The 26,492-nt window shown below is 39.6% G+C and overlaps 3 protein-coding genes across 5 annotated transcripts; 2 read left to right on the forward strand and 1 right to left on the reverse strand.

Moving 5' to 3' along the window:
* Nucleotides 1-1,001: 1,001 nt before the first annotated feature.
* LOC103721982 (putative protein phosphatase 2C 4) lies at nucleotides 1,002-5,248 on the reverse strand. The gene is made up of 4 exons (XM_008812379.6): nucleotides 3,450-5,248; nucleotides 3,245-3,358; nucleotides 1,528-1,792; nucleotides 1,002-1,430 (listed from the first exon to the last, which is right to left on the reverse strand). Exons 1-4 carry the CDS (start codon nucleotides 5,133-5,135, stop codon nucleotides 1,315-1,317), a joined length of 2,181 nt encoding a protein of 726 aa, XP_008810601.5. The 5' UTR covers nucleotides 5,136-5,248; the 3' UTR covers nucleotides 1,002-1,314.
* Nucleotides 5,249-12,165: 6,917 nt separating this feature from the next.
* On the forward strand, nucleotides 12,166-18,746 carry LOC103721983 (uncharacterized). Of its 2 annotated transcripts, none has more exons than XM_008812381.5 (5): nucleotides 12,166-12,815; nucleotides 13,580-13,826; nucleotides 14,036-14,112; nucleotides 15,591-17,475; nucleotides 17,866-18,746. In XM_008812381.5, the coding sequence occupies exons 2-5, from the start codon at nucleotides 13,667-13,669 to the stop codon at nucleotides 18,582-18,584; spliced, it is 2,841 nt and encodes a 946-aa protein (XP_008810603.4). In that variant the 5' UTR covers nucleotides 12,166-12,815; nucleotides 13,580-13,666; the 3' UTR covers nucleotides 18,585-18,746. The 2 variants fall into 2 exon arrangements, with proteins under 2 accessions (XP_008810603.4, XP_008810602.4); XM_008812380.5 differs by having other exon boundaries at nucleotides 12,631-12,815; nucleotides 17,863-18,746.
* A 3,671-nt stretch (nucleotides 18,747-22,417) lies between these two features.
* On the forward strand, nucleotides 22,418-23,714 carry LOC103721984 (metallothionein-like protein type 2). 2 transcript variants are annotated; one of them, XM_008812382.6, is made up of 3 exons: nucleotides 22,418-22,587; nucleotides 23,010-23,090; nucleotides 23,263-23,714. In XM_008812382.6, exons 1-3 carry the CDS (start codon nucleotides 22,523-22,525, stop codon nucleotides 23,378-23,380), a joined length of 264 nt encoding a protein of 87 aa, XP_008810604.1. In that variant the 5' UTR covers nucleotides 22,418-22,522; the 3' UTR covers nucleotides 23,381-23,714. The 2 variants fall into 2 exon arrangements, with proteins under 2 accessions (XP_008810604.1, XP_008810605.1); XM_008812383.6 differs by having other exon boundaries at nucleotides 22,425-22,587; nucleotides 23,287-23,714.
* The last annotated feature ends 2,778 nt before the right edge of the window (nucleotides 23,715-26,492 follow it).

A 26,492-nucleotide genomic window follows, 5' to 3' on the forward strand; every position in this document is an offset into this window, starting at 1 on the left:
CAATGGCAGTCATCCTCCATAAGCTAAAAAGGCTTCCATGGATTGCCAGGAGTCAAAAAGATTGTGGTGAACTCTAGAGATGAGGCAACCAAAAGCAGCAGAATGATAGTTCAGTTTCAAGTTGCTCCTTGATTCTTCTGTCCCAGAAAAGATAATGGTGGGCCTCTAGTAGAATGTCAGAATCAAAAAACCTGTCCATCACCATGTCAGCATAACTACTGATTGTTTAAGAGCTAGAGCTAATGCTAGAAGGCAGTGGACGCAATGACAGTTTTGGCGAGCAATGGCAAAGTGGCAGCTTGCAGAAGCCCACTACTGCTTTTGCTAGTGGCATCATCAGTGCGATGCATGATCGGAGAGTTATGCTCGCGTACGTTAGCCTTCCATTGACCCAGCAAGCAGCTGATAACAACGAATACTCCGTGCAGAGAAAAAGGCCAAAAAAAGCCAGGTATATATATATTGGCGAAAGCCGGCAATATAAGTTGACAAGCACCAAGCTTCTCTAAGATAACAATGACACATCAATCAAACACTACTATAAAGATGGACCTATAGATGGCAGCCATAAAGCAGGACTAGTTCAAAACAAGATCAGAAGTTGGAATTGATGACTATTTCTGTTTAATAAGCCAACTATTATTAAGGATAGAAGGATCGCCAACTTTTTTCATTAAAACTGGTTTCTGATGAAAGTCATGATAATTTTGGCACAGTTTATGAAGGCTTAAAAAAGAAAGTCACTGCACAATGTACCTTGAGCAATATTTACTGTATAATTTGGTAATTTTATTTTTAATTAAAACCCTTGTTCCTTAAAGCCTGTAGTTTCAACTTGAGACTCGTTCATACTTTATATGCACCAGTTTTTATTCAAGTATCCGTCTCCATTGCTTGATGCATTTGCTTTTATTTTCAGAGTTCTGCAATTTATTTCAATTATATAGTGGTAAATCTTAAATAAAAATAAATAATTCAACAGAAAGATGAGGAAATGGGAATAAATGGCGAGAAGAAATGAGACAAATGCGTCTCACTTTTAATTTGAATAATGGAACTCTTAGGGAGAACCAGTTATTAGAAGAGTACATACTTCCTTTCGTTTTTCTTTTTGATGGAGTACATATTTCCTTTCTACAACAGCTAAATTCATTTTGAAGCAGCTTCTGCTCCTATACAGTCTGCACCACCTACCAATGCATGGGCACTCTTATCTCTCGCAGAGCTTGAATATTATGGTACAATGGCGATGGAAAAAACAAAAGAAGCCCAAACTTTCCATATCTCTATATCTTCGTTGTATTTGTCCTTATTTTACATGAAAGATCTCCATATTCTTCCTTCCAAAGAGATAACTATGATGGAAACATCATCATGATATTGCCGTCGAACTCCTTGTGGTATTTCAAGCAAGTCATGGAAATCCATCCCTGCAATCATGCATTCAGAAATACCAAAGGTTTTGATTAAGTATTCTCTTCCTCTTTTTTCATTACTCACAAATATTTATGGACATTCTGGTCTTACCAGCTTTCCTTGCCGCACGAAAAAGTACTTCTTCGACAAGGTGTTGTGCGGGATCCCCTTCAGGCATTGTTGCTATGAACATCTCAACTTCAGAAACCGCCTCTTCATTAGTGAAGTATTGGTAAAGCCCATCAGATGAAAGTATCAAAAATCTGTCTTTTGGGCTAAGCCTGTGGTGAAAGAGGTATGGACTGCATGATAAGTATGGGGAGCTCCCCACATAATCAACTCTGAACATCTCCAAGAGTGCATTATTCCATTTTGGCTGCAGAAGACAAGCAGAATGTTACATGGAGTCTAACAAAACCATAAATGTGGAAGATTAATTCCTATAACCAGTAAAACTAAATGAATTCACAATGGACCTGCATGTTGTCGAAAATTAACTTGCTAAAATCTTAATCTTTGAGAATGGATCGAATATTATATGATTAAAGCTGTTCCTTTCTGCCTATATAACAGAGAAGCTTTAAATTTGAAACAGGGCCAGAAAACTTTGAAAAGTTAATGGTTGTTGATTGCATTCGTTATGTTGGAAAATATTGCTGGTAACATTCTATGCTGCAAATAAGAATCGTGCTCGGAGTAATTTAAGAGAAGCTAAAAGGCTCATGATATGTTTGATGAGCCAAATGCTCCATGTCCTAAATTACTATGGCAAACATGAACATCCAAAATATCCTCCAGTCAATTATATCACCTAGTGATCCCTCCAACTTAGTGAAAATTTATTCATCCACTAGATGCATGACGGCTAAGATTCTCATTATTAGCATGAGAACTGCGCATTCTGGACATGATCTCTTGGGCAATTCAAGTTAACATAAAGAAATTAGAGGAGTTGTTCTTCATCCAGAAGTATCGTTAGAATCTAGAATTTGTAACAGATAATTTCAGTTCCCCAATAAGATTCTGGATTAAAAAAATCTATTCCGAGGCAGCTGAAGATATTGAGTTTAATACCACTCTTTCTTGTTCTACTTTTTTCCTGTTACTAACCTCAGGGGTAGAAAAAAGAAATTCTTCCTGTCAGGTTCAGAATAGCATTTTTTTTAAAATTTATTTTTCCCTGTTGCTTTGGCATTTTCCTTGTGCAATCCCACAACATCAAGACTGCATAGTTATTTTCGACCATTTTTTTGGCTTTGAACCATACTCTTGCAATCCAGATATATTCATGGAGTAGTTCCTTAAAGACCTGAACGCTCTTTAGACAAATTTCACAATCGCCAGCTCCTCTGAAAGCTGGATAGCTGTTAGCTCAAATGCATATTGGCTGAATGGCATGATCTGAAGATCTTAGAGCCATCATTCTTTGCAAGGACCCCATAAGGTCACAAAATGATGAAACTCCAAATATAAAAACACAAGAATCTGTGTGGTCGCATCGTATGGTTGGCTTAATACAAATTAATACCACCACACAGCAACATATACAGTCTTACACACGCACACATAAACATATATGCATACACACACAGAGACAGAGAGAGAGAGAGAGAGCCAATATATCTGGATAACCACAAGCTGTTCTTTTAAACAAAACAATGGATCAAAAGGTAAATTATGATCCCATATATGATTTGGACAATAGATGTGTGTATTTATGTTGCTCTAGTGTAAATGTAGTGTTAACATTTGGTTCAGACGTAAAGACTATAATCTGGATTATAGATTACAAGAACATCAATTAAAACAAGATAAATATTAGCAATACCTGCTTTAGGAAGCCAGCTCCAAAAGCTCTTGTCACCCTCAGTGAACCCTTCACCCGATTATTCACAACAGCAGAAGGATCATCAGGATGTTCATTTTTAATTCTGCGTACTTCCTGAATCGCAACAAGACGTCAGCCATGCCACACAAATGAGAGCAGGATCATACATCAGAATAGAAAATATAAAGACTTCGAGGGGTAATACCTCTTCAACACAAGTGGAGTGATCCAAGGTCAGCTGCAGGGCAGCCAAAGCTGGTGCCCCATCCATCTGATCACCGCGATCATTTGCTTCAAGGTCGCGCAGCATCTCCTCCTTAATCCGTTCCAAATCCTGTGTCGCCTTCCCCACCGAATTCCATATATCAGGCTCGGCCTTTCGTGCTAGAACTGCACGGCTGTCCCCCACATTCATCAAGTACACATCGTCACCCTTCATGAGCATCACCAAGACACACGAGCCCATCAGCGCCAGCTCCGGATTCTCCGAGCCCATCTTGTCAGCGATGTCCAAGTAGGCATCCTCTGTTTTCCTCAGAGCCTGGGACAGAGCCCTCAGCACTTCCCTGTGGTTCACGGTGCCTCTCGAGCTCGACTGGCTCAGTTGCTCCTTCAATTTCTGGTCAAGCTCCAACCTTTCCTTGTCCCATGCACACCTCCACCTTCTCTGGTTTTCCTCCCACTTCCTGGCTGGCCCCTTACACCACCTCCTCCCAGTAGTAGTTGAACTCGTCCTTCCTTCTTTGCAACATCCATCATACCCTTGGTGACAGGTAGTGGCCTTTGTGTCGAATTCCTCGATGGAGTCATCGGAAGGCTCTGGACCATCGTACTTGTCCTCCCAAAGTAGGCCCTTGAGCTCCCGGTTCACGGCTGAGTAGAGATTGGAGAGGAGGTAATCCGTGGCATCAGGGCCATTGAAGCCATCATAGATGCCGACGAAGACCCATCCGTGCTCCTCCGAGACCACAACATGGACGCGGTCCTCCCCTGCTTTCCCCTGCGCCCACTGCAGATTGCTGGTCGGGGCTTCGGAGGAATCCGAGTCTTCGGTGTCCTCCACGCTCATTTGATCACTGCCGCTGATCGGATGGGGCGTCGAGCCGCTAACGCCGCTGCTTGGGTTTGTAGTCGAGTCGCCGCTGCTTGGATTAGTAGTCTCGGTGGCTCTGGAATCATCGGATTCTTTGGAGTTGATGATGGGGGAAGACTTGGATCGGAGCTTAGAGGCGGCGGCGATGGTGCGGGCGATGGCCTTGGCAGCGCCGCGGAGGAGGGAGGAGGCGGTGCGGCGGGGGCGGAGCCGCCGGAGGCGGCGGAGGGCGAGGCTCTGCGACTGGTTGCGGTGGAAGTGGCCGGAGGAGGAGGTGGACAGGGAGGAGGGGAGATCGAGGGGATCGGAGAGGATGCCGCCTCCGGCACGATCGGCGAGGGGGCCGGACATGAAGCCCCCTTCAGCGGCGAGGGGGCCGGACATGAAGCCCCGTTCGGCGGCGAGAGGCCCGGACATGAAGCCTCGGTCGGCGGCAAGGGGGGCGGAGAGGGGCCCGGAGAAGCGGGGAACGGGCTGTAGGGGGACGGACGAGAAGGAGGTGGAGCTCTCGAAGGAGGCGGCGGAGGAGCAGGTGAGCTCAGAGTGGAGGAGGAGGAGGAGGGCGGTGGACAGCGGGGTGGCAGCGTTGGCGCTCACGGCTGCGCCAGAGATGGAACGGAAGGTGGTGGTCTCCTCGGAGTGGCAGACCTTAGAGGAACCGGAACGTCCCAGGGGAAGGTCAGGGCGGACGTAGCAGAAGGAGTGACCGAGGCTCTCGTCGCCGGGAAGCTCCGACGTCACCGGGACGTGGCCGTCGCCGGCGAAGCAGGGGGTCAGCTTCGCGAAGCCGTTGCCCATAGGAGGAGCAAGGAGGGAGGAGAGTTCTTGGGATGGAGGTGAGCTAGAATGGGAAGAGCATTGGAGAACTTGGAGAAATTGGGGATTGCCAAAATTGGAATTGGGTGGGCCGAACCGGGGAGCGGGGGGGGGAGGGGAGATAGAAAGAGTGGAGAAGGGGTGGGGCTTTGACTTTGGGAGGGCAGGAGTTGGGGTTTGAATGCGGGAAGTCCCCTTCTGGGCGTTGACTGGTGCGGGGATCGGTAAACCAAGTTGGGTTTAGATAACTGGAGCCCGGGGCAAAGGAAAATTCAGAATTAAAAAATTAACGTACTTATTCTTAATTTTATTTCAAAAGTCAAACCAGCGGCGGGATCTTAAGGACCCAGGGGCTTGGGAAGGCGGGCCATGGGGTGGCGGGGGAGGTAGTGGACGCCACGTGGCGATGGAGGAGAGCGTCGGGCGAGTACGTCCAACCTAGTCAGCATCGACGAACCAAGGCGTACGCGGTTCCGCCGCGCAATGACCGGCGGACTTAGGCCCAGTTTGGGAAAGCTGTTGGCAGTAGAGCTGTTGGAAGTAGAGTTGTTGGAAGTAGAGCTGTTTGAAGTAGAGCTGTTATAAAAAGTTGTTTGCTGTTTGGTAACTACATTCGTAAAGTGCTGTGGTACTTTGTTTTGTGTTTGGTAAACAAACTGAGAAAGTACTTTTATATGACAAAATTACCATAAAGGACATTGCATAGTATTATACAACACAACATAATAAAATATAACATAAATTAATACATAAATATACGATATAGTATAATATTATTGTAATATAAAATAATATTATGTTAATATAGCATAATAGTAATATAATTATTAGAGTAAATTAATATTTGGTAATATAACATAATATTAAATTATTTAACATAACATATTAATGTATTATGATATAATGTAATATATATTATATTTATAATATAATACAATAATAAAAGTATAAAATATTATAATTATTAGTATAAATTAATTTCTCATAATATAACATAATATTAAATTATTTAAAATAACATATTAATGTATTATAATGTAATGTAATATAATACAATATTTATAGTATAATACAATAATAAAGGTATAAAATATTATAATTAATATTATAAATTAATTTTCCATAATATAACATAATATTAAATTATTTAAAATAACATATTAATGTATTATAATGTAATGTAATATAATACAATATTTATAGTATAATACAATAATAAAGATATAAAATATTATAATTATTAGTATAAATTAATTTTCCATAATATAACATAATATTAAATTATTTAACATAACATATTAATGTATTATGATATAATATAATATGATATTATATTTATAGTTTAATACAAAAATAAAGGTATAAAATATTATAATTAATATTATAAATTAATTTTCCATAATATACCATAATATTAAATTATTTAAAATAACATATTAATGTATTATAATGTAATGTAATATAATACAATATTTATAGTATAATACAATAATAAAGGTATAAAATATTATAATTATTAGTATAAATTAATTTTTCATAATATAACATAATATTAAATTATTTAACATAACATATTAATGTATTATGATATAATATAATATGATATTATATTTATAGTATAATACAATAATAAAGGTATAAAATATTATAATTATTAGTATAAATTAATTTTTCATAATATAACATAATATTAAATTATTTAACATAACATATTAATGTATTATGATATAATATAATATGATATTATATTTATAGTATAATACAAAAATAAAGGTAAGTTAGGACGGAATGGAATGCTTTCGGGGCAAAAATATTATAATTATTAGTATAAAATAATTTTCCATAATAATTTTTCATAATTTTCCATAAAATAATTTTCTGCGGTCCAGGGGCTCTTCTTCATGGTCCACGCTCGAGGAGGACCTCAGCGTGGGCTGCGAGGTTGATGATAAAAAAAAAACAATAGATTGATTTTGGAAGGTATGGAAAAGGATTAAAATTTTTTTCTTCTAAAATGTGGTTCAAGAGATGCATACAAAAATTGAAAAGAAAAATACCTTTTCTTACGGAAGGGAGTTTGACGGCTTGGGTTCTTGGCTCTAGCAGATTTTTAGGTTGATACAGGGATAAACTATGTAATTATGTTATTTTAATATGGGCATTTTTGTCAAAAATATAGCTTTCCGAAAAAGCTGAAACAGCTTCCTCCCAAAAGCTCCAAATTGGAGCTTCCTCCCAAAAGCTGTTTTCAGCTTCCCGCAAAAGCTGAAACAGCTTTTTGAAAAATTTACCAAACACAGTTTTTCATCTAAAAGTACTGTTGGAGGGCCAGAAAGTGCTTTCTGACCCTCCAAAAGCTCCCCCAAACAGGGCCTTAGTCCCGCCGACGGGGGATCACCCAGGCGATAAGACCGTGACACCTAGTCCACTTCAGCTGTGTCAAGCTTTCGTCGAGTTATGTTACGTGATATTTTGTGTTTTAATTGTGTTGTCGTTCAAACTCTAATCTAACAATTCTACGTACCGACATGCTTAAGTTATTTTACAATGCTGAAGTTATTTTACAGCCATAAAAAATGATAAAAAAAAGGTTGCCAAAACGTGTTTGACTAGAGGCCTCCAATATTTAAATCAGATGGAGTTTCAATGAAAAATAAAGAAAAGACTAAAAAAAAACCATGAGAATATAGTATTTTGATTTTTCTTCCTATCTTGAGGATATCCATATTTGACATTTATAGAAGAGAAGATACGAATATGCGTGATTAGGTTCGTGCAATTTATGGATGAGTTGTTAAGTTCTTTCCATATTTGCTGATCGGAGCAATTAAGATATTCCTTTTTAGGTTGTGATCGGGTACTTTTCTTATCTACTGATCAGTCATAATATTATTTTCCAGACGTATTAGATTGCGTCAAGTTGTAATTCATCGGAGATTTAATTGGACGTTGACTTTTGGATATATGTCGCCATCTAGTTGACGAGAAGATACGAATATGCGTGATTAGGTTCGTGCAATTTATGGATGACTTGTTAAGTTCTTTCCATATTTACTGATCGGAGCAATTAAGATATTCCTTTTTAGGTTGTGATCGGGTATTTTTCTTATCTACTGATCAGTCATAATATTATTTTCCAGACGTATTAGATTGCGTCAAGTTGTAATTCATCGGAGATTTAATTGGACGTTGACTTTTGGATATATGCCGCCATCTAGTTGACGGGTTGAGTTGTTGGATAAAATTTTAAAAATAGCAAATAGAGCCATATCAAATAATTTAGCTGGTCCTCTGCCTTCTATTTTTACTCCATCAATCTGACGCGATGTTTGCTTTCACCTAGAATAAGTATATGATAGTTTGGAATGAGTTTGATTTATGATCAATGAATTATATAGTACTCCACGGAGGTCTTCACGAACAGCCAATTAACCTTACTTTCAATGCAAATCACAAAGCAAAATGGGCAAAGGCATGTAAATTAGGGTAGGTGACAAAATAGACTAGATCTATTTTTCTAATCTAAATCTACCTAGATGGATAAGATCTAAATTTGAGCATCTAGCTAATATCTATATCTATATTCATTGAAGAAAAATAAATATAAATTTAGATAGACAACTATTTAATCTACATCTCACTATCCTAATATGTTTATAATTTAACTTAATTTTATATAGTACTTGCAAACTTTTAGGAGAATAAATGACCATATTGATATATTATTGATTTAATTTGCCTTATATCCAGTAATGTATTTTATTTTACGGTCAAAAATTTAACTATCTATTTTATTTTAACTACCTGGAAATTTATAGCCCAAGTCTGTGATATTCTTTGCCCATGCCACCAGTAGCCACATATACCACATGAATAGCAATTATTCGGTTATCCGGACTTGCCTTTTGTTTAGCTGCCGGGATCCCAAGCTTGTTTGTTCACATGAATAGGAGTGGCAATAGAGATCCCTAAGTTGTTCCCCCTAGTAAGCTCCCGGCATGCTGACCTCATACCCCTCCTCTCGTGTACAAACGAGAAATTATACCCTACATCATATGCATCATATAGCAGCACATCGCACCAATCATCTCGTCTCGTTCTTATAGACCATATTCATCATGCACTTGTGCCAGATTGCTGCCTCTCTCACCTCATCTCAGGTTGTTTCTGTGGTACATCGCTGATGTGATGCATGCGGTGTAGGATATAGTTTCTTTACTCACACGTCTACATATATATATATATATATATATATATATATATATATATATATATATATATATATATATACACATATAAAAGCATGCATACAACTGTATGCACCAAAGCTCGAAGGATTAGTACGTAGTTTGGATCATGCCTCTTTCTTTCTTTATTTATTTATTTATTTATTTTTGATGAACATGCCCCATCCATATCAACCAATTACTAGTTGGGTCACTTCGAAAGCCACCGTATCGAAATGGATAAAATAAAATAATATTAATTATGCCATCCTGAAGCATTCAACGAACATTAGTAGCATATTAGAGGAATCTTCTTCTGACCATCTATTTTTAAGATATTTTACATGCCGTCCCTTATATTTCAACGAACATTAATAGACTCCCTTATATTTCAAGTTGAACGCTTCATGTCTGGACTCGGAGAAAACAAGTGGTGAGCTCAGAACATTCCAGCTGCGTCCAAAGATATTAGATATTTACTCATAGGAATTCGAGACTAATTCTTGCCTCATTTCAAACCCCATGAAGGTTCCAAGCCCCACCTAAAAATGACTCCCCGTGTTTCACGTACAACCTGTTAATTAAGATCACTCCCCCATCATGCATATGTTAATCGACTATTTAAATAGGTTTTCAATAAGTCAGTTTTTCTTTGGTTCTTGACATTCTACACAGCTTGACTTCAATTATAAAATCACCAGCCATCCTACAACTCTATACTCTTCTTCAGCCCTTTAGTTTGTCATTGGTCAGTCTCAAAGTATGCTAAAAGAACTCATAATGGCGGAAATGTCTTATTTCAGGCACATTTTCTTGCTGATTTTCATTTCTTTTCGGTTCTGTTTGGATATTCCTATAAGGTCGAGCAAAACACTTTATAAAATTCGGACTTATTGATCCATCTAGCTTACATTTTCTAAAAATCTATCTAAACCTAGCCCATAGCCTTTGAGCTTCAAAAAGAAAAAATCTGACAAATAAAAACTTATGGAGGTCTTTTTTTTCTTCCCATGAGATTTGGATTGAATGGAGTTTGATTGACACAGGCCATACTTAAATAAACAGCTCAATCCAGAAATCTTAAAGGAATTTTAACTCAATCTTATAGGAATAGCTAAACAAGCTCTTAATTATCTTTTTCTTTTCAGTTAAACATAGCCTCATGCGTGTTTGAAAGGCCCCATGGCCACATTCCCTGACTTAGGTGAAGAGTGGCCTATCATCTCATGCTCAATTAAAATTAAATCCCTGTTACTTATGAAATGGTCTAACCACACCCTCAATGACATGCATGCCACGGCTCACGTATAAATTTGAACTCTTCTAATTTTTCTTTTAATGTGGGAAGGATGGATCTTTGTTACTTTGAAGATATTGTACACTCAACAAAGAAGATATAATCATTTATAGAATTGAGCTAGGTCATTCTTAGGTGATGATACTTATGCCATCTCATCCAAATTAACCAACAAGAGCTACCCTACCCTGACCAACCTTCACAAGGGCAATTAAGTGGAAGGTTGGTGAGTGGTGTTGTTCACCAAGCAAGCACCCATCAAGTAGGTAGACCCACAAAATTCCCGTGTTCCCCGCTCCATAACATCTCAGCCAATTCCCGTTACATCTCATTGCTCATATCCGGCATCACTGTAGGTGGCGATGGGAGCGCATAAATGTGTAGAGAATGAATTTTGCGCCATTTGCACCAATATTTGATAGCTTCCATTAGAAGATGGGCGACCATCAAATTGGAAAGTTTTATGAGATGGCCATCTATTTCTTGATGTCAGCTATCGAGTGTTGTACAAACACTCTATGGTGCAAATAACTCACCACTAAAAATCTAATAGGGGATATGCTGAGTGATGTACGTACAATATTTGATAGCTGCCGTTAGAAGATGAAAGACTATCAGATCAGGAGGTTTTACATGGCATGCTTTGTGAGATGGCCGTTTGTTTTTTTATGGTAGCTTTGGAGTGTCGTACAACACTCTGCTATAAATAGCCCACTGCTAAGAATCTTGAGCCATATGTTGTAAATGTGAAGTCGCTCAGCTTGAGAAATTGACAATGGGTGTAGGGCTGACTATAATTTCTTTTTCTTTTTATTTTTTATGGAGGACCACAGTTTCATTTAGCCTTAATTTGTAGTGGGGCGTAGGGATCTTAAAATTGTTGAGTTAAAAACGCTACTGCAAACAGCCTAGGATTAGTTGATCGTGGCTGTCACTTGGGGGAACAGGGCTGTATTTCTCGTACAAATAAAATAAATTTTTTTTAATGCAAATCTACCACTGAATCACGTAATAATTGCTTTTGAGATCTAATGTGTATGGATGAATAAAAAAATATATTTAGAGATCTGTGCAAAATGTGATTGGATGGGTAATGCTCGCATCCTGGTGCATTTAGAAAGAGCCTAATGCTCGCATCTTTGTGAAGAAGAATACCTTCTGCGCCTCTGTTTTATGATCTGCTTGAAAACTTCTCAATTATCGGTCTGTTCTCCGCAATGAAGAAAAGTTTCCATAGAATTTTCTACGCCGCTGTAATATCTTTATCGAGCTGTCGGAGAGCTCTGTTATTCTCCTCGCCGTTGTAACTCCCTTTCTCTTCGTTTTTTATTTTCTTGTTAGTAATCGTAATCCGTATTTTAATATTTCTTAATAAATTGATAAGAACTTGGGGTCGGGACTAGCTCCAGCGTCACGTAGACACCCCCCCCCCCCCCTCCCGGTTTAGTTTTGTCCCAAACCATGCCTCCATTAAAGTGAGCAGGAGAGAGAGAGAGAGAGAGGGGGAGAGTAGGAGAGTGGAGACTGTGTGCAGCCGTGACGCGCTCGAGACGAAGAGCGGGGGAGTTGGAGAGAACGAGAGAAGAGAGAGAAAGGGGAACTCCGCAAATTTATTATGGCCGTGGGACAATGAGAGACTCAAACCAGCCCATCCAACGGGGTTTTATATAGCTAATAAATTGCTTATTTATGGAAAGAAAGATCTGAGTATCGAAGCAAGCGAGAAGAAGGCGGATGGCCCGATCCAGTGCACCTGGAAAGATTCGCTTCGGGGATTATCACTATTAATATTTATTTGCCAGGAGCGGACGAGATTCGCTTTGGATGAAATGAACCTATACAATGATCGCATCCTGGTGGACCGGACCGGACCGGACCGGATTTTGGAAAATTCCGGGTTGGCAAATGTAGGGCCCGACAGCTGGTGAAAGATGCTTGGGCAGGAAATGCGGACGGAGAATCATAAAATTTCGGAAGAGGCGGCGGGCCTGAAAAGGGACGATGGGCGAAGAAGGCCTCGAATCGATTGCCTCCTCTGTCTTCTCTCACACCCTAAGTGGAAGATCTCAACTCCGTCCGCCGCCAAATCCCTGATTCCTCTCTCTCTCTCTCGCCGCAGCACACCATCTTGATCGCACGGTACGGCCCTTCTTGCTTAACAAATTATTGTAGTTCCTATAATTTTGTATGATTTCTTGAAATTATCGACGGCTATTTTTGTTATGGAGTGATAATTTGATCGGTTCTGCCCGATTGTTTCGTGGTTCTTTTCCTTTTTAAAAAAAATAATTCTGTCTTTATTTGATCGTTTCTAGGATCTCGGTATCGCTTAGAGTTGTGATGAATCGAGGAACCTTTTTTTTTTGTCGTTTTTTGGAGAAAATGGGGACTAGTGGGGTTTCAGCCACCGGTAATCACCATAACTTATAATCAAAAAACAGCACAAGAAGTTGAACGGTAAAGAATGTGCAGCGAGTAAGAATATACAAAAGATTCGATATGGATAGCATAAAAGAGCAGGGAGAAGTCTTTGAATTAAATCAGAGCAAGAGCAGCAGGGGAGAATCTAATTCAGTATTTTCAGACAGCCTCAGTTACCTGGCGAGAGCAGAAGAAAACAAGCAAAAAGAAGAGCAAACTTACTGACGCTATCTTGGTTTTTGGGATATCAATCGCCTTTTGGTTCTTTTCATGATGCTTTATTAGTTGCTGTTTTAGAGGGAAAAGAAATCGATCTTTGCCTATGTGCTAACTCTTTAGAAGGAAAAAATTCGTTTTTTACCGATGTGCTCGCTCTATATACAAATCTCGATTGTGCTTTTCAGCTTGGCGGCGTTGGGGAGGTATCGATTTTGTGGTGTTTGCTAATTCGATGCGGGTTTTTCTTCCCTATTTCTTGCCAGGCTCGTTGGGTAGCAGCCGCGATCTTTTGGTGTGAGCAAAAAGAGAGGTGTCCATAGGACACCTCTTTGTTCAGCTGCCATTGTCAAATGGCCAAACAATTGCAGCACCAGAACTCCAATGTGGCGTATGAAAAGAAATACTCAGGGTGTATGTGGAGCTTCTTTCACTTCTTGGATTTCCACCAGCGCCTTCGCATCAGAAAGAAGCTTACAGACCGGTGCCATGGTGATGGCAAACGTTATGCAGGTAAGAAGTATACCTCTGCATTGAGCTTGAGTATCATGCCTTTCGTCTTCTTTTACTTGTCCTGGTTTCAAATTAAGAGATCTTTCAAATCAAATTACGTAAATCATGCTTCTTTTTTAGGTTATATCATCGTGTGTTGCGAAACAAATAGTTATTGTTCACTACACGTACTCTTGTGCTTATGTTTATTGATCTTATTTCTTATGTAGGAATTAAAACTCCAAAATCGTATGCTCCTTCAATTGGTGAAAAACATGACATTTTGGAAAGTGGAACAAACTTCCTGGTAAGTTCGATCAAATTGTTCAATTAGAAAAATTTGTAGTCTCCCTAGATTCACAATGTAATGTCATATTCTCCTCCATGGCTTTCATACGGGGGTGGTAGAATTTATTTTTCTCATGTAATATATCCTCAATCATTGCATGCCTCCTGCCATGAGAGTTTCTCTTTTTGGTAAATCTTTGTTATATCAAGTTTATTTTCACCTGTTGAGCATTAGAGAATTCAGCAAGTACGGAAGGACATTATGTATTTATTTAATTGGAATGGTATTTTGAGCGGACTGAGAAATATCTCTCAACATGTTTTGTGATAAACTTCTCTATATGCCATTTACTCAAAGGTGTACAAATTGGGAAACCCTTATATTTTAAGTCTTTCAAACTTTGTGAAACAAAAGAAAAAGGAAGGGTTGGCATCACAATTTATGGACTCATAGATACAGTGAATGATACACTTCTGTTCTTCCAGAATTAAGATTATCTCTCCCAGAAAATTGAGGATATTTCTTTTAGATGTGCATTTTTCTCTGTGTCAAAAAGAACTGCATGTTCTCTCCTAATACAAGAATGTATACTTGTCAAAACCCAGAGCTCAGTCCCTCTACCATAATGGGAGATCATCTTTCTAACTTTTCCATTTCATGCATGCATAATTGCTAAAAATTATGCAAAGTTATAGAATTTTAAATGTGACAGAAACATGAGGAACCCACAGTTTTACTTAAATGTGATTGCAAATTCAACAGAAAATCAAGATAGAAATTCTTAGATAAATTCGAAGTGAAACTCGAGGAACCCACAGTTTTACTTAAATCTGACTCATAATCACCAAAGTTTCCTTTCTATGGAAGACAACTAATCCCAGAGAGATTCTAATGGATACCTGTTTGTGGAGTTCCTATACCTTGGACGTGGCCTGAAACACCATGAGTTAGGTTAGAGGGTTGTGGATTTTGGGGCTTTGTCTAGTGCTTTGAATATTTGATGCGTGTTTACATCAGAAAAGAAAAAGATATTTGATGGGTGGAGCGGATATTGATGTATGGTAACATGGGTGGGTATTTAATTAAAAAAGGGAAAATAGTAATTAGCCCTCTTTAAGTATATAACAAGAAAAAGTGATGTCCCTGAGTTGTATATTTAATCGTAACTGTTCATCTATTAAAATTTAAGCATCATGTATATTTGGACGAGCCTGATGCTAGAAAACTATATGGGTCGATAAATATGAAAATTACTCTTTGCTCAGTTGTTATGTTCTACTTGTTTGAAGCAGTTAAGACATATGAAATCTTCAACATATGCTGCCAATCTATCTATCTTCTTGTTAACTCATGCACTGACTTAGTGCTACAAATCTGGTTATACACTCAAACCTTTTCTGTGAATCATAAAGTTGATGTTCAACCAAGTTATTCTAGTATTATGGTCTGGTTATTCTGTATGTTGGCTTTAACTGATTATCTTTGAACTGAATCAGATTGGAAACAAAGGCAACACTTTGAAAAGAAAGCCAAGCAAGGGCCGCATCAGAGCTTTGTTTTCCAAAAGTTTGGCTAGGAGACAAGATCAGAAACAGGAAATGCTACATGTAACCCCACGGTTGCTGCGTACAATTTCCATCCATCATTTGGAGTGCAATGATTATGTTATTCCTGATGAAGAAACTTCTGACAATGAAATTTCAACAGTTTATTTCAATTCGCATGAGTCTGATTCTTCTGCAGCCAGCGAACATGTTCCATTGTTACCCGGTGGCCCAGATGGGCATATTTTTGGTAAAACATCTGAGGCATGTAGGGCCATGAATACTCTAAATCATATGGACTATAACCTTGTTGATGAGTTTGGGGATCTTTTAGTAGAGGAGCAAGCAAGACTGGTGGAGATGTTAAATGAAGCAAAGGAATCCTTATCAAAGCAGAAGCATGTGGATGCGAAAGGCTTGGGAAGAGATGTTTTGAGGGATTTCATCAATATGCTGGAGTTACACAGGACCGACAGGGAGTTATTTTTAAAAATACTTAAAGATCAAAACTTTGTCTGGGAAGCTTTTTTACAGAGACATCATAGTTCCGGTCCGAAAAAAATATTAACCAAGTCTGGCTCATTCCCAGGAGCAGGCTTGTCAGGCAGGAAAGCTGGTCCATCTAGACTCAATTCCAAGTGGAAGGAAAGTGAAATCTTTGTAGACGAAGAAATGAAGTCCCAACTTGGGAACACCCCTTCAATTTCAAGCACCATGGCTGCAGATGCTATGGCATCAAATGCTGGTATTAAGGTTGATATTCTAAAATCAAAATCTGCATCTGTGGATGTTTCTGGAGTTGGTTCCAGTTCTGAGATTTTACCTGGTTCTACTCGTGAACTGAAAAGCCAGAGGGATCATGAGACTATTTTATATCATTTTAAGGACCTTGAGCAGAGATTAGAAGATGTAATAAACAAGAATATGAAGGAGAGTCATCGGATTTCAATGGACGGAGTTCTCCATAAAGTGCCTTACGGACAGAAAGTAACCGAGGATGTCATGAAAGAACAGTTACATCGGTCTGCTTCATCTAGATGTGACAGAGAAAGCACAAGAGACAAGATTGTGATTTCTGGTAATAGGTATCCGCATCGAAGTATTCAAAGGTCTCGTTCGCTTACTGAATCCTTGGACAGGTATTCTCATTTGCTTGAGTCCATTTCAATGAAAGAATCCAAAAGTCTGCCTGAGAGCTTGAAGTCGAGCCATGAAGACAGTGGTCTGCAGAACAAGAAGACCCCCAAAACCTTCGGCAGAATTTTTTCTAATCCTGAATGGTTTAGGTCACATTCTTTTACTAAGGCTGTGCAAAGTGAAGTATTTCATGAAGCACCGCCATCCGAGGTATCAGCTGCTGGTCTCCTGGATGGTGATGCAGCAGTTAATATCAATAATTCTCTTGGGCCAGAATCTGTGGAAACTCTTGTGCATACGAAGCAGATCAAGGAATCAGATACTTTTACAGAACATAGTATAGATATAAATGTTAGTACGATAACAGATGGAGGTCTAGAACATTCTTTATTGATGAATGAGCATGACCAGAGTGAGATCAGTAAGGTTTCATATCCAACCAAAGAGGACACTAGTCATATTCCTCTGCATGAGGTAGAGATTAGAATTTCCAGGCAGCCGGTGTTAGTTAGCGAGCATGATCAGAATGAAATACAAGATATTTCAGATTTAAGAGAAGAGAACACTAGCTATATTTCTCTACATGAGAAGGAGAGTGGAACTGAAATGTATCCAACCGATAAACAAAGCTCAATCTCTGTTCTTGACTCATTTTTGGAAGAGGATCCTGTCACTTCAGCAAAGTATTTAACTCTAGAAGGTGACTTCTCTTAAACTATCAACAATATTGTTTTAGCACTTTCACTAGATATTACAAGGTAGCTTTTGAACCTGCATTCTATTAAATAATAACAAAAAATTGTTAATCATTCAATGCACGGATATGTGGAATTGTAGTCACTGTCTAGGTCTCAGAACTGCAAGACTTGATCCTGATCAGTTTATTTATATATTTCTCTTTTTTCTGGTCTCTAAGTTTCATATTTCAGAATTATTAGATGGATGAGCATGGAATGTCAAAACCCATTACCTGTAAACAAGCACACAGACAACAGACAAAATAAAAAAAGGCCAACCAAACTTGACTGCATTTTGTTGTTAGGACATTAACGACATCTTTTAATTAAATTGTCTTTTTCTTCAATAGCAGATCCTGATCTGGAGCCTAGAAGCCTCCACTGCAAGGAACCGGATGATTCACCCACTGCCGAAAACCCATTGGGTGCTGATGCCTCTAATGTGGTGGAGATTGTTGAATCTAGTTCTGGTAAGATAAATCTAGGAGGCCTTACCAACGTCAATGCTTTTCACATTCAAGTGGATCAACAGGACGAGTCTGAGTTCAATTATGTGAGGGCTGTGTTAAAGAAATGTGGTTTTGTTCATGAGGAGTTCCTTGGAACATGGAACTCTCCTTACCAACAAGCAGACCCCTTACCATTGGGTGAAGTGGATGGCCGGCCTAACGCACTCGACATTGCAGCATATGACCATGATATGTCTCTTGATCATGAACTTCTGCTTGATCTCATCCATGAAGTTCTATTGGAAATTTATGAATCATCTTTTGCTAGTAGCCCCTGGTTCTCATGCTTTGTTTCTCAAATTAAACCATTACTTGTGGGACACCATGTCCTTAGGGAAGTATGGGGAAAAATCAGTTGGCATCTTAGTTCACGAAAACAGGTAAACCGCGCACTTGAAAGTATAATGGCTCGAAATTTTGCAAAGAATGATGGATGGTTGAACCTCCAGTGGGATGTGGAGTGTGTAGGGATGGAGTTGGATGGTCTGATACTGGATAATTTGCTAGATGAGCTAATACTTGAGTTTGATGATATCACAGACCCTTGTTTTGCATCTTCCTAGTTTACTTGTGTGTTGTGCATGTAGATATCTTTTTTCTCCATTATTCTGGTACCATGGGTGTATTTTATCCCACTGTTCATATACATCTGTACAGATGGTGAAATAACATACATGTACTGTAATCGGGGATATGAAGAAAATAAATTTAAATTCTGTGTTGCATGATTTTGTGTTTGATTGATGTTCTATCTCAACAAATCTTCTCAGATGCAAGAATCAGCAACCTGTTTATTTCTCTTCTTTTCCCCCTACTCAATAAATGCAACTGAATGTCACCAGACAGGTGGTCATTGATATCCTCACAAAGTTAGGCCTGGTTGCCACGTTGCAAAAACATCGATTTGAATTTTACTGTCTTATGTCTGACTGGATCAAAAATGGATCGGATAGAATTGTATCACAGGGGCCAGGCATGGATAATTTTACCGGTTTAGGTAATCCAGCTCAATTGCAGGCATAAAATGGATCTTCAGTCTTCTACTGCTTTGAACCCTACTCCATTGGCAAGGGAAGAAGGGTTAGCTGTTAAATCCTGATTTTATTTTTTGTTTCTGTATTTTTGATCCGTTTACTCGTCGAACCCACGTAAGAGCAACCTAGACTGGCTTGATTAGAGAACTTGAGTTTCTTGATGACGGTATGCTGTGCATTCTGCCAAAAGGTTAGCCATCATGTTACAAATCTACAGACATAAACATTTGACATGAATCTGCCACTAAAATTAGTGCGACTTACAAGGCAAATTGTCAGAAGATGGGAAAAAAAAAAAGAGAATGGCTTTGGTGGTGGTGCTCCCCTCTCCACCCAATTCAGGGTATCCCATCCAAAAAGAATGGTTAGGAGATATTATTTAGGTTTCTCGGTAAGTTCTCAAAATTTATTTAGCGTATAGTTGATATAGGACTAAATACATGTCAGCATAGATCCTCACTCACATACTTCCTTTATTTAAGCTTCAGTATCCTGAGCTAAAGGTCCAAATCCAAATAATTCTCTTCTACTGCCACAATTGCATGTATTTTTCTCTCCCGAGACCTTACAAGAAAGAACTATACCACAAAGAGGCGGCTTTGTGGCTCTATGTCCGGCTTGAAGGATGGTTGAAGCCAACGCTACCTATTTATGGGCAGTAGAGAGGAGAGTGAGAAAAAGAATCAGAATGGCATGCCTTTAAACGGAAAGAAGCCATGGACCCCACAAAAGGAAGGCCCGAGCCCGAAGGAAACCCCGCCCATAAAATGCCGGGCAAGTCCATTTGGGCCAACCCAATGCGTGCATGACGCACATTTCACGTAAGGAAGTTAACCTTAGCTGATTTGCGACATTCCGGATGCCATCATGTGCAGCACAAAAAGAAATCGAATTTAACTCGTTCCAGAGAGATCGTTAGAAGAACATAGCAGCGTCTGGGTAGTTACAAACCCATGGAGCCTGTTAAGTTCTGCATGAACTGTTTTGTGCACCAACTTGCACGCATGGATTGTTTTGTGTATCTAAAGGTGACGAGGAAACAAAATGCTTCTCTACTTGCAACGGTAATGGTGATCGAGTGCATCAAGATCAATAAAAATATTAGTGCCTAGATGGCAATTTTTGACCATAACCCTTGATGCCTACACAAATCTGCCGATTTTAATTCATCATTTTTGTCAAATTCTGGATGTCCTGAATCCTGATTTAGTCTCCAAATGATCGCATTCAAGTCAAGGCCATGGCCATGCTGATGGCGTATCCAGGGAAGCATCAAGGCTAACGGGTTCACCCAATCATTTCTCCATATATAGCAAATAAATGAAGTTCGTACATAGATCCAAAATTGCCTTCTGGTTTTCCACCCAAGGACATTTATGCCTTCATTCTGTGGAAGTTGTGGCCCATGATGGTTCTAGTATGGTAGAAGTTAGGCCAAGTGATCGGCAGGTTGGGAATGTCGTGATTGGAGTCAAACTGCTAATAGGTTTGGGTCCGGTGGACACTATAGCACTAACTAGCTAGTAGCAGTGAGTGTGTCAGGCCGCAAACCCAACCACTGATCTTTAGAATAATGATAATTTGGACCTAGCCAGTAAAGTGAAGCTGCATTTGGTTCATGATCCGAACCGAAAATAGAATGCATTAGAACAGAAATCAGAATAATCATATTTTCTAGCGCCTGTAGCTCGTGATTGGAATCCGAATTGGCTAGCTCAAAAATTAATTTTTTAAAAATTATTTTTTAAATAAGTATGGAGGAATGAAAAAGAGCTAGAATTAAATTTTCAGGGATTTGAGTATTTCTATTTCTATTTCAGGACGAGAAGTGGACCTCCCTTTTTTACCGGCATAAAGAAGACAATGCCCAAAAAAAGAAAAATCTTGGAACATAGAGATCTTCTTTAATAAGGTGCTTCTTTATGAAAGATTAGTGCGGTGCCCACAAGGGGTGGAGCCGATCAGCCGAAGAGCCACCACCAAGAAAAGAATGCAACCGAATTTTATCCAAAGAAAGATCTAGAACAGGGAAAGGCGCCACCACCATCCACCAAAAGCCAAAAGGCGATGCTGAGGCGTGGAGGGTCCCAACGGCATAATTGGGGCAGCAAGGCGTAATAGGATCCAAAGCAAAGAATAGGATAAAAGAAGGGCATCTTTTAAAAAGGGTCAGAGAGGACCGCACAGCGGATGGCTCGGTACAAAAGAGGAAGGAATCTCGTCATCAACATGCTAGCCATTACCCCTTTGAAGAGTGTTGCATTGTTGGTTCTTTTCACTGGTTAAAATATAGCATTGTTCCTAAGCACAGTATTTTATCCAATCGTAATCAAATTACATGCTAGAGTAGAATATAATTGAGAATTCCACCAGATTACCAACTAATAAAATATAATCGATGCAAGTGTTTTATTGAAAAAATAATTGGTATTGTCTACTTCTATAGTGTTGTTGTATAGTTCTGAGTAGATAAATGTATAATAATTCATGGCTTGCGCTAACCGACGGCAAAATAAATAAAAGAAACCCCTCGAGTCTGCGCATTCTAGGCCATTAGCGACTGGCCTTCTTCTTATAGGAAGATGTCGCATCTCGATCGCCTAGCAGATAATGCTATGTAATAAACTAAATAAAATTCTTATTGCTATCCGGCAAATTGGATTCTCTTCCAAGCTCCAAATGCAAGAAACATGTACAGAAATATTTTCTTAATACTTTGGTTGTAGGACAAAAAAATCGGAGATAGCAATCTCTATTCTTGGCTATTCCTCTAAGATTCTCTTGTCCAAGAGATAAATCCGATTTCTATTTAGATGTAACATACATTATTCTTGGTATCGGGCGATGAACCTGGTGGACACTCATCTAGTGCCCATATGATGGTGGTGCCCATATGATCGGGCCAGAGGAGGGGCATAAATGTTACTTAGAGGGAATAATGTCATCTCCCATCCAAGGTTGAAGTTTTTTTTGATGCGAAGGTTGACGTTATTTCACCCGCCCATGAAAGAAATTTTTTATCCGGTCTAACAAGGAATAACGGCCCTTGATTGGAATTCTACTATTCATGGAGAAGCTATCCTGGACAAACTTGAATACTACTATTTATCCCGGCTTATCACGCGACCAAGACAAGGTCTTGGAAGTAAAAAAGGTTTGAAAACGAGGGACCCAGGAGGAATTTAAGAGGGCTAAATGCACACGCCAACCGACAGGGTGGTATCCGGACTCACGTGGGATATCGTGGGAGAGGCAGCTGGGCTGGACCGACACGGACGGGATATCGAGGTACCGGATGATGACACGTTGACGGTGCATAACCTCACTCTCTCTCCTTCCGGCCTCTATAAATGGTAGGCCTATTCCACGGTTGCAGAGGACAGAGAGAAGAAGAGAAATAGCTGGTTTAAGAGAAACCTGATCAGGAGTTGTCTGTTAATCTCCGTTCCATTTTCTGAGTGAAGAAAATGTCTTGCTGCGGAGGGAACTGCGGGTGCGGATCTGGCTGCAAGTGTGGCACCGGATGCGGAGGGTAAGTGAGAACAAAAAAAAAGGAGAGAAAGAAATTCAGAATTTTTAATTGAAGTTTCTATGTTTTATTTCTTTCTGAGTTTCTCCCGTATGCGTTTTTTTATTTTATTCTGATCTCTGGTTGTTCCTGGTTCTGATCAGCTCATCACTGATTTTTAGTGTTTACATGTCTTATTTCCTCCTTGTTTCTGTGGTTTTTGGGGTACCATAAGAGGTCATGCATGCGTTGCTATTCCGCTTTGGTAGGTTTCTGTTGTTCTTGTGCAGGATATCTCGTGATCCTTGGTCCTGATCGCATGCGAGTTTTCCCAGAGTTTCCAAAAGATTTAGTTCTAGATTATCATGCAACCATGCTTTAAACTTTTGCCCCCCATAAAAAGCTCATGCTGTATCTTCTCTGTTTTGGTCGATCACCGAGTGCAGGTGCAAGATGTACCCTGACATGGCTGAGGAAAGGAGCACCACCACTCAAACCATGATCATGGGGGTTGCACCCCAGAAGGGGTATGTCTCTTCTACCCGTCTCATTAACTCCCTATTCTTTTCGGAGGTGGCATTCAACCAAAGATTTCCCATCTTGTTGCTAGGCCACATCCCTTGTATTTATTTTCTAGAGAAGGGAGCCAACAGTTATTGAAAGCTCCTTTACTCTTCCCCTCCTGATATTTTCTTTTAGACACGCCTTTGGTTTTGTTTGCAGGCACTTTGAAGGGTTCGAGGTGACTGCTGGATCCGAGAATGGTGGCTGCAAATGTGGGTCCAACTGCACCTGCGATCCCTGCAACTGTAAATGAGACGCAAAAGCCTCGAAAGAGAGAGAGAGAGGAAGGGAATGAACACTGCTGTTTGTTTCTAGTTCTATGTTGTTGTCTGTAGTTTGTGTCCGGACTTGGAATAGAGTCTTAGAGCTAAAAATAAGCGGCCATGGCTCTGAGTAACCCTCCTTCGGTGGGAGTTGGTACTGCCATGGCCGAGAAAGAAGAGACCTCTCTCTTGTCTGCTTGTTTAGCTGTGCGTCCTGTGGCTGTGAGTAGGTGTCCTGCTATCTGTGGTGTGTCGCTTTTTACCATGTGAAAAACTGAAGACAGCTTTTTAGTAAAAGTAAGAAGCCTTATCCTCTGCGGCTAACGGGGACCGCGTGACTTGTCTTCTTTCGTTTGCTTTTTTATGTTACGAACGGCATCTCTATCGAAGTGGCCCGGCTTGTCTCCCAGGTCCTTTCAGCCACATTATTGACAAGAATGTTCGAGAATAATAGCAGGTTAAAAATTCTTGTGGCTAAAAAGAATTCTATTCTATTCTAACGATCCTTCTTGCCTACCGAAATTTTTTGCTATCGCTTGCTGATCCCCGGCTAAAAATATCTATCACCACTCATTAGAACAAAATACTCATAAGCTAATTGATTGATAAAATATCTCTGGGAACTTCTTGCTTGGTATTTACCATGTTATAATGGCAATTATGGTCTGTCATAACTAATATTCATGGGAACAGAAGCCATTAGTGGATCATTTTATTGTTCAAGAAAACTATGATCTTGGTATTAATATGTTTGATAAATATATGCATACATCATCCTCATAAGAATAATGCTAGAATCCATAAACAGTGATTTCGTCAAATAATAGCAGCATCTTACTTTTAGCTGCCGCTATTGCCTACTAGAATGGATGCTAGTTTATAACAGTCAACGTGTCACGCTCCAAAAGAAAATCTAGCAAAAAGTTTGATAGCAGTACCCGCAACCATAGGGGACTGTTAATCCAGTGGGATACGATAGTCACCGTAACTTGCTTGTCATCGTTTCATGGCGAGAGAAAGCTTGCCTGAATGATACGAACATCTCTTTCTATCCATTAGCTTGACCGGATCGAAAGGATCTAATTCTCACGTGAATTCCTCATGCTGGTAAAAAGAGAGAACCAAATTCATAGCATCTCGCTATTTCTTGATACGTCGAGCCTCACATGAAAGGTACCTACATACCTGTTTTGCTGTGTGACGGGGAGTCCCATCTTCTACAGATCGGATGCAAGTGACCATCGCAATAAATAACTAGTTCCTTCAGCAGCTAATTTGATCGGAACTTTCCATGACTTTTTCTAGTGCCAAGGCTCTCGTGGTCTCCATCGAAATGATGAAATCAAGCGTATTAAAATTTCCATTTTCCCTTCCTTTGTTATCAAAGATCTCATAGCACGTTTAGCAGTGACAGCTCCTCCTTGAGTTTGAAGAACTGTAATATAGCTTAGAGGGTAGAGGTGATGCTGAAGGGTGCTAATTATGTTGGAATGATTTGTTCTATGGGATTCCGAATAGTTCATTTTTTTTGATTGCTGGTTGCCGAGTTGCAGGAACTTTGGCATGCAAGGATATCAATTACAATAACTTGAGTGCAGTTTAACTTTGATGAGAACCATTGAGTTCCCTCAGCTACACCCCAACTTATTGATTGCAGCACAGGTTTAACACTTGAGCTGCTTCTGAAGTCCAGAATCAATATTGTGGATTTATACCATATGATTTGAAGATCACAGTCGTCTTGGTAATTAGACTTGAAAATGATCTAGTAACAACCATCTAACGACATCTGAAGATAAAGAATTGTGCTGGTTCCGCATAAGCCTATCGCTGCTTGGCATTTCATGATGTTTTGCATGTCTCCATGAACCCAAATTTTGATAGTCAGGCTCTAGGTACCCGGAAACAATTGAAAGAACTCCTACTGTGGAAAAAAAAAACGGGAAGCAATTAAATGGCCCCATCTGCCAAGAACATTCATCTCTTTTCACATGAGAAAAGAAAGTGATCAGAGGCAGTGATGTTGTTGTCACAGATTAGAATACCCTAACCTTGCCTCATGGCCTGAAGGCGGAGTGCAGGTCCAACAAACTATTCTGAAGCATCTAATAAAGCAGCTGCTGAGACATAATTGAGACGATCACTTTCCCTTCTAAAAAGCAAGCAGCGCCATGCCTATATGGGGCCAGCTTCATGAATTAATCAATGAACTCAAATACTAGGTTGAATTTTAAAGCTGCTTATGATTTGGAAGAATATATCACCGTAATCCCACCTTTGATTTAATCCAGTAGATGATGGCAACTTTATACTCACTTTTGATAACAGATTTGAATTCTGCACCGAAACAGATTGTTGATAATGGAGGCAAAATACTTGATGCAATTATGTCACTACAGGAAAAATAGTATTTTCGGATTCTAATCTGCCGACGCTAGAAGGAAGAGTCGACAATTTAGGCAACGCGCCAAATAAAAAGCGTCGGCAGGATTTATACTAAGACGATGCTTGTAAGTGTCGGTGGAAGCCGGATTTAGAGGATGCTTACTAGCGTTGCCGGAGAAAGTTTGATGAGATGATGCTTATGAGCATGGCCGGAAGCAGTCCATACGGCAGTGTGCAGGCAACATTAATTATGCAAATCTGGCACAGCCTTTATGTGAGGTAGTTGAACTCGGCAGCAATGGCTATGAATCTACGATGGCATTGGCCGATATAGGTGCCCCAGTCATTGCACCGCCGAGCATCACATTCTTCTGCAGCAGTGAAAACAAGTCAAGGAGAAGGCGATGTGGTCTCACCATATACATCAGATAACTCAGCCTGCATGTCCTCTACTTCATTAAGTTACACGCCATCCTGTAATGCAATTATAAGTAATTTAATGGAAAATAGAAGTCAGTCTGACTAGAACAAAGCATTCGCCAAAGCTAGAGGTCCCACATTACCTTATTTTCCTTGTTGCCAATTATGATAGCCATTATTGTTACTTTTACTAGATAGATAAAGTAAATACAAAATCATATTCATACAACAATTCAATGCATATATACCACTGAAACATAATGCCAGGGAAAAGTGGCCTCTTTTTCTATGAATTAC

The sequence above is a fragment of the Phoenix dactylifera genome, chromosome 17 (assembly GCF_051530095.1).
Source record: "Phoenix dactylifera cultivar Ajwa chromosome 17, Ajwa_hap1_PhDact_Kaust_v1.1, whole genome shotgun sequence".
In the NCBI taxonomy this organism is placed as follows: domain Eukaryota; kingdom Viridiplantae; phylum Streptophyta; class Magnoliopsida; order Arecales; family Arecaceae; genus Phoenix; species Phoenix dactylifera.

Coding starts and splice junctions, on each gene's coding strand:
- LOC103721982 (XM_008812379.6), bottom strand. CDS start 5,135: ATGGGCAACGGCTTCGCGAAGCTGACCCCCTGCTTCGCCGGCGACGGC. Junction 3,359..3,449: donor ACTCCACTTGTGTTGAAGAG/GTATTACCCCTC, acceptor GTTGCGATTCAG/GAAGTACGCAGAATTAAAAA. Junction 1,431..1,527: donor TCGTGCGGCAAGGAAAGCTG/GTAAGACCAGAA, acceptor GCATGATTGCAG/GGATGGATTTCCATGACTTG.
- LOC103721983 (XM_008812380.5), top strand. CDS start 13,667: ATGGCCAAACAATTGCAGCACCAGAACTCCAATGTGGCGTATGAAAAG. Junction 13,827..14,035: donor TGATGGCAAACGTTATGCAG/GTAAGAAGTATA, acceptor TTTCTTATGTAG/GAATTAAAACTCCAAAATCG. Junction 17,476..17,862: donor AAAGTATTTAACTCTAGAAG/GTGACTTCTCTT, acceptor TTTCTTCAATAG/CAGATCCTGATCTGGAGCCT.
- LOC103721984 (XM_008812382.6), top strand. CDS start 22,523: ATGTCTTGCTGCGGAGGGAACTGCGGGTGCGGATCTGGCTGCAAGTGT. Junction 22,588..23,009: donor TGTGGCACCGGATGCGGAGG/GTAAGTGAGAAC, acceptor CACCGAGTGCAG/GTGCAAGATGTACCCTGACA. Junction 23,091..23,262: donor GGGGTTGCACCCCAGAAGGG/GTATGTCTCTTC, acceptor ATTTTCTTTTAG/ACACGCCTTTGGTTTTGTTT.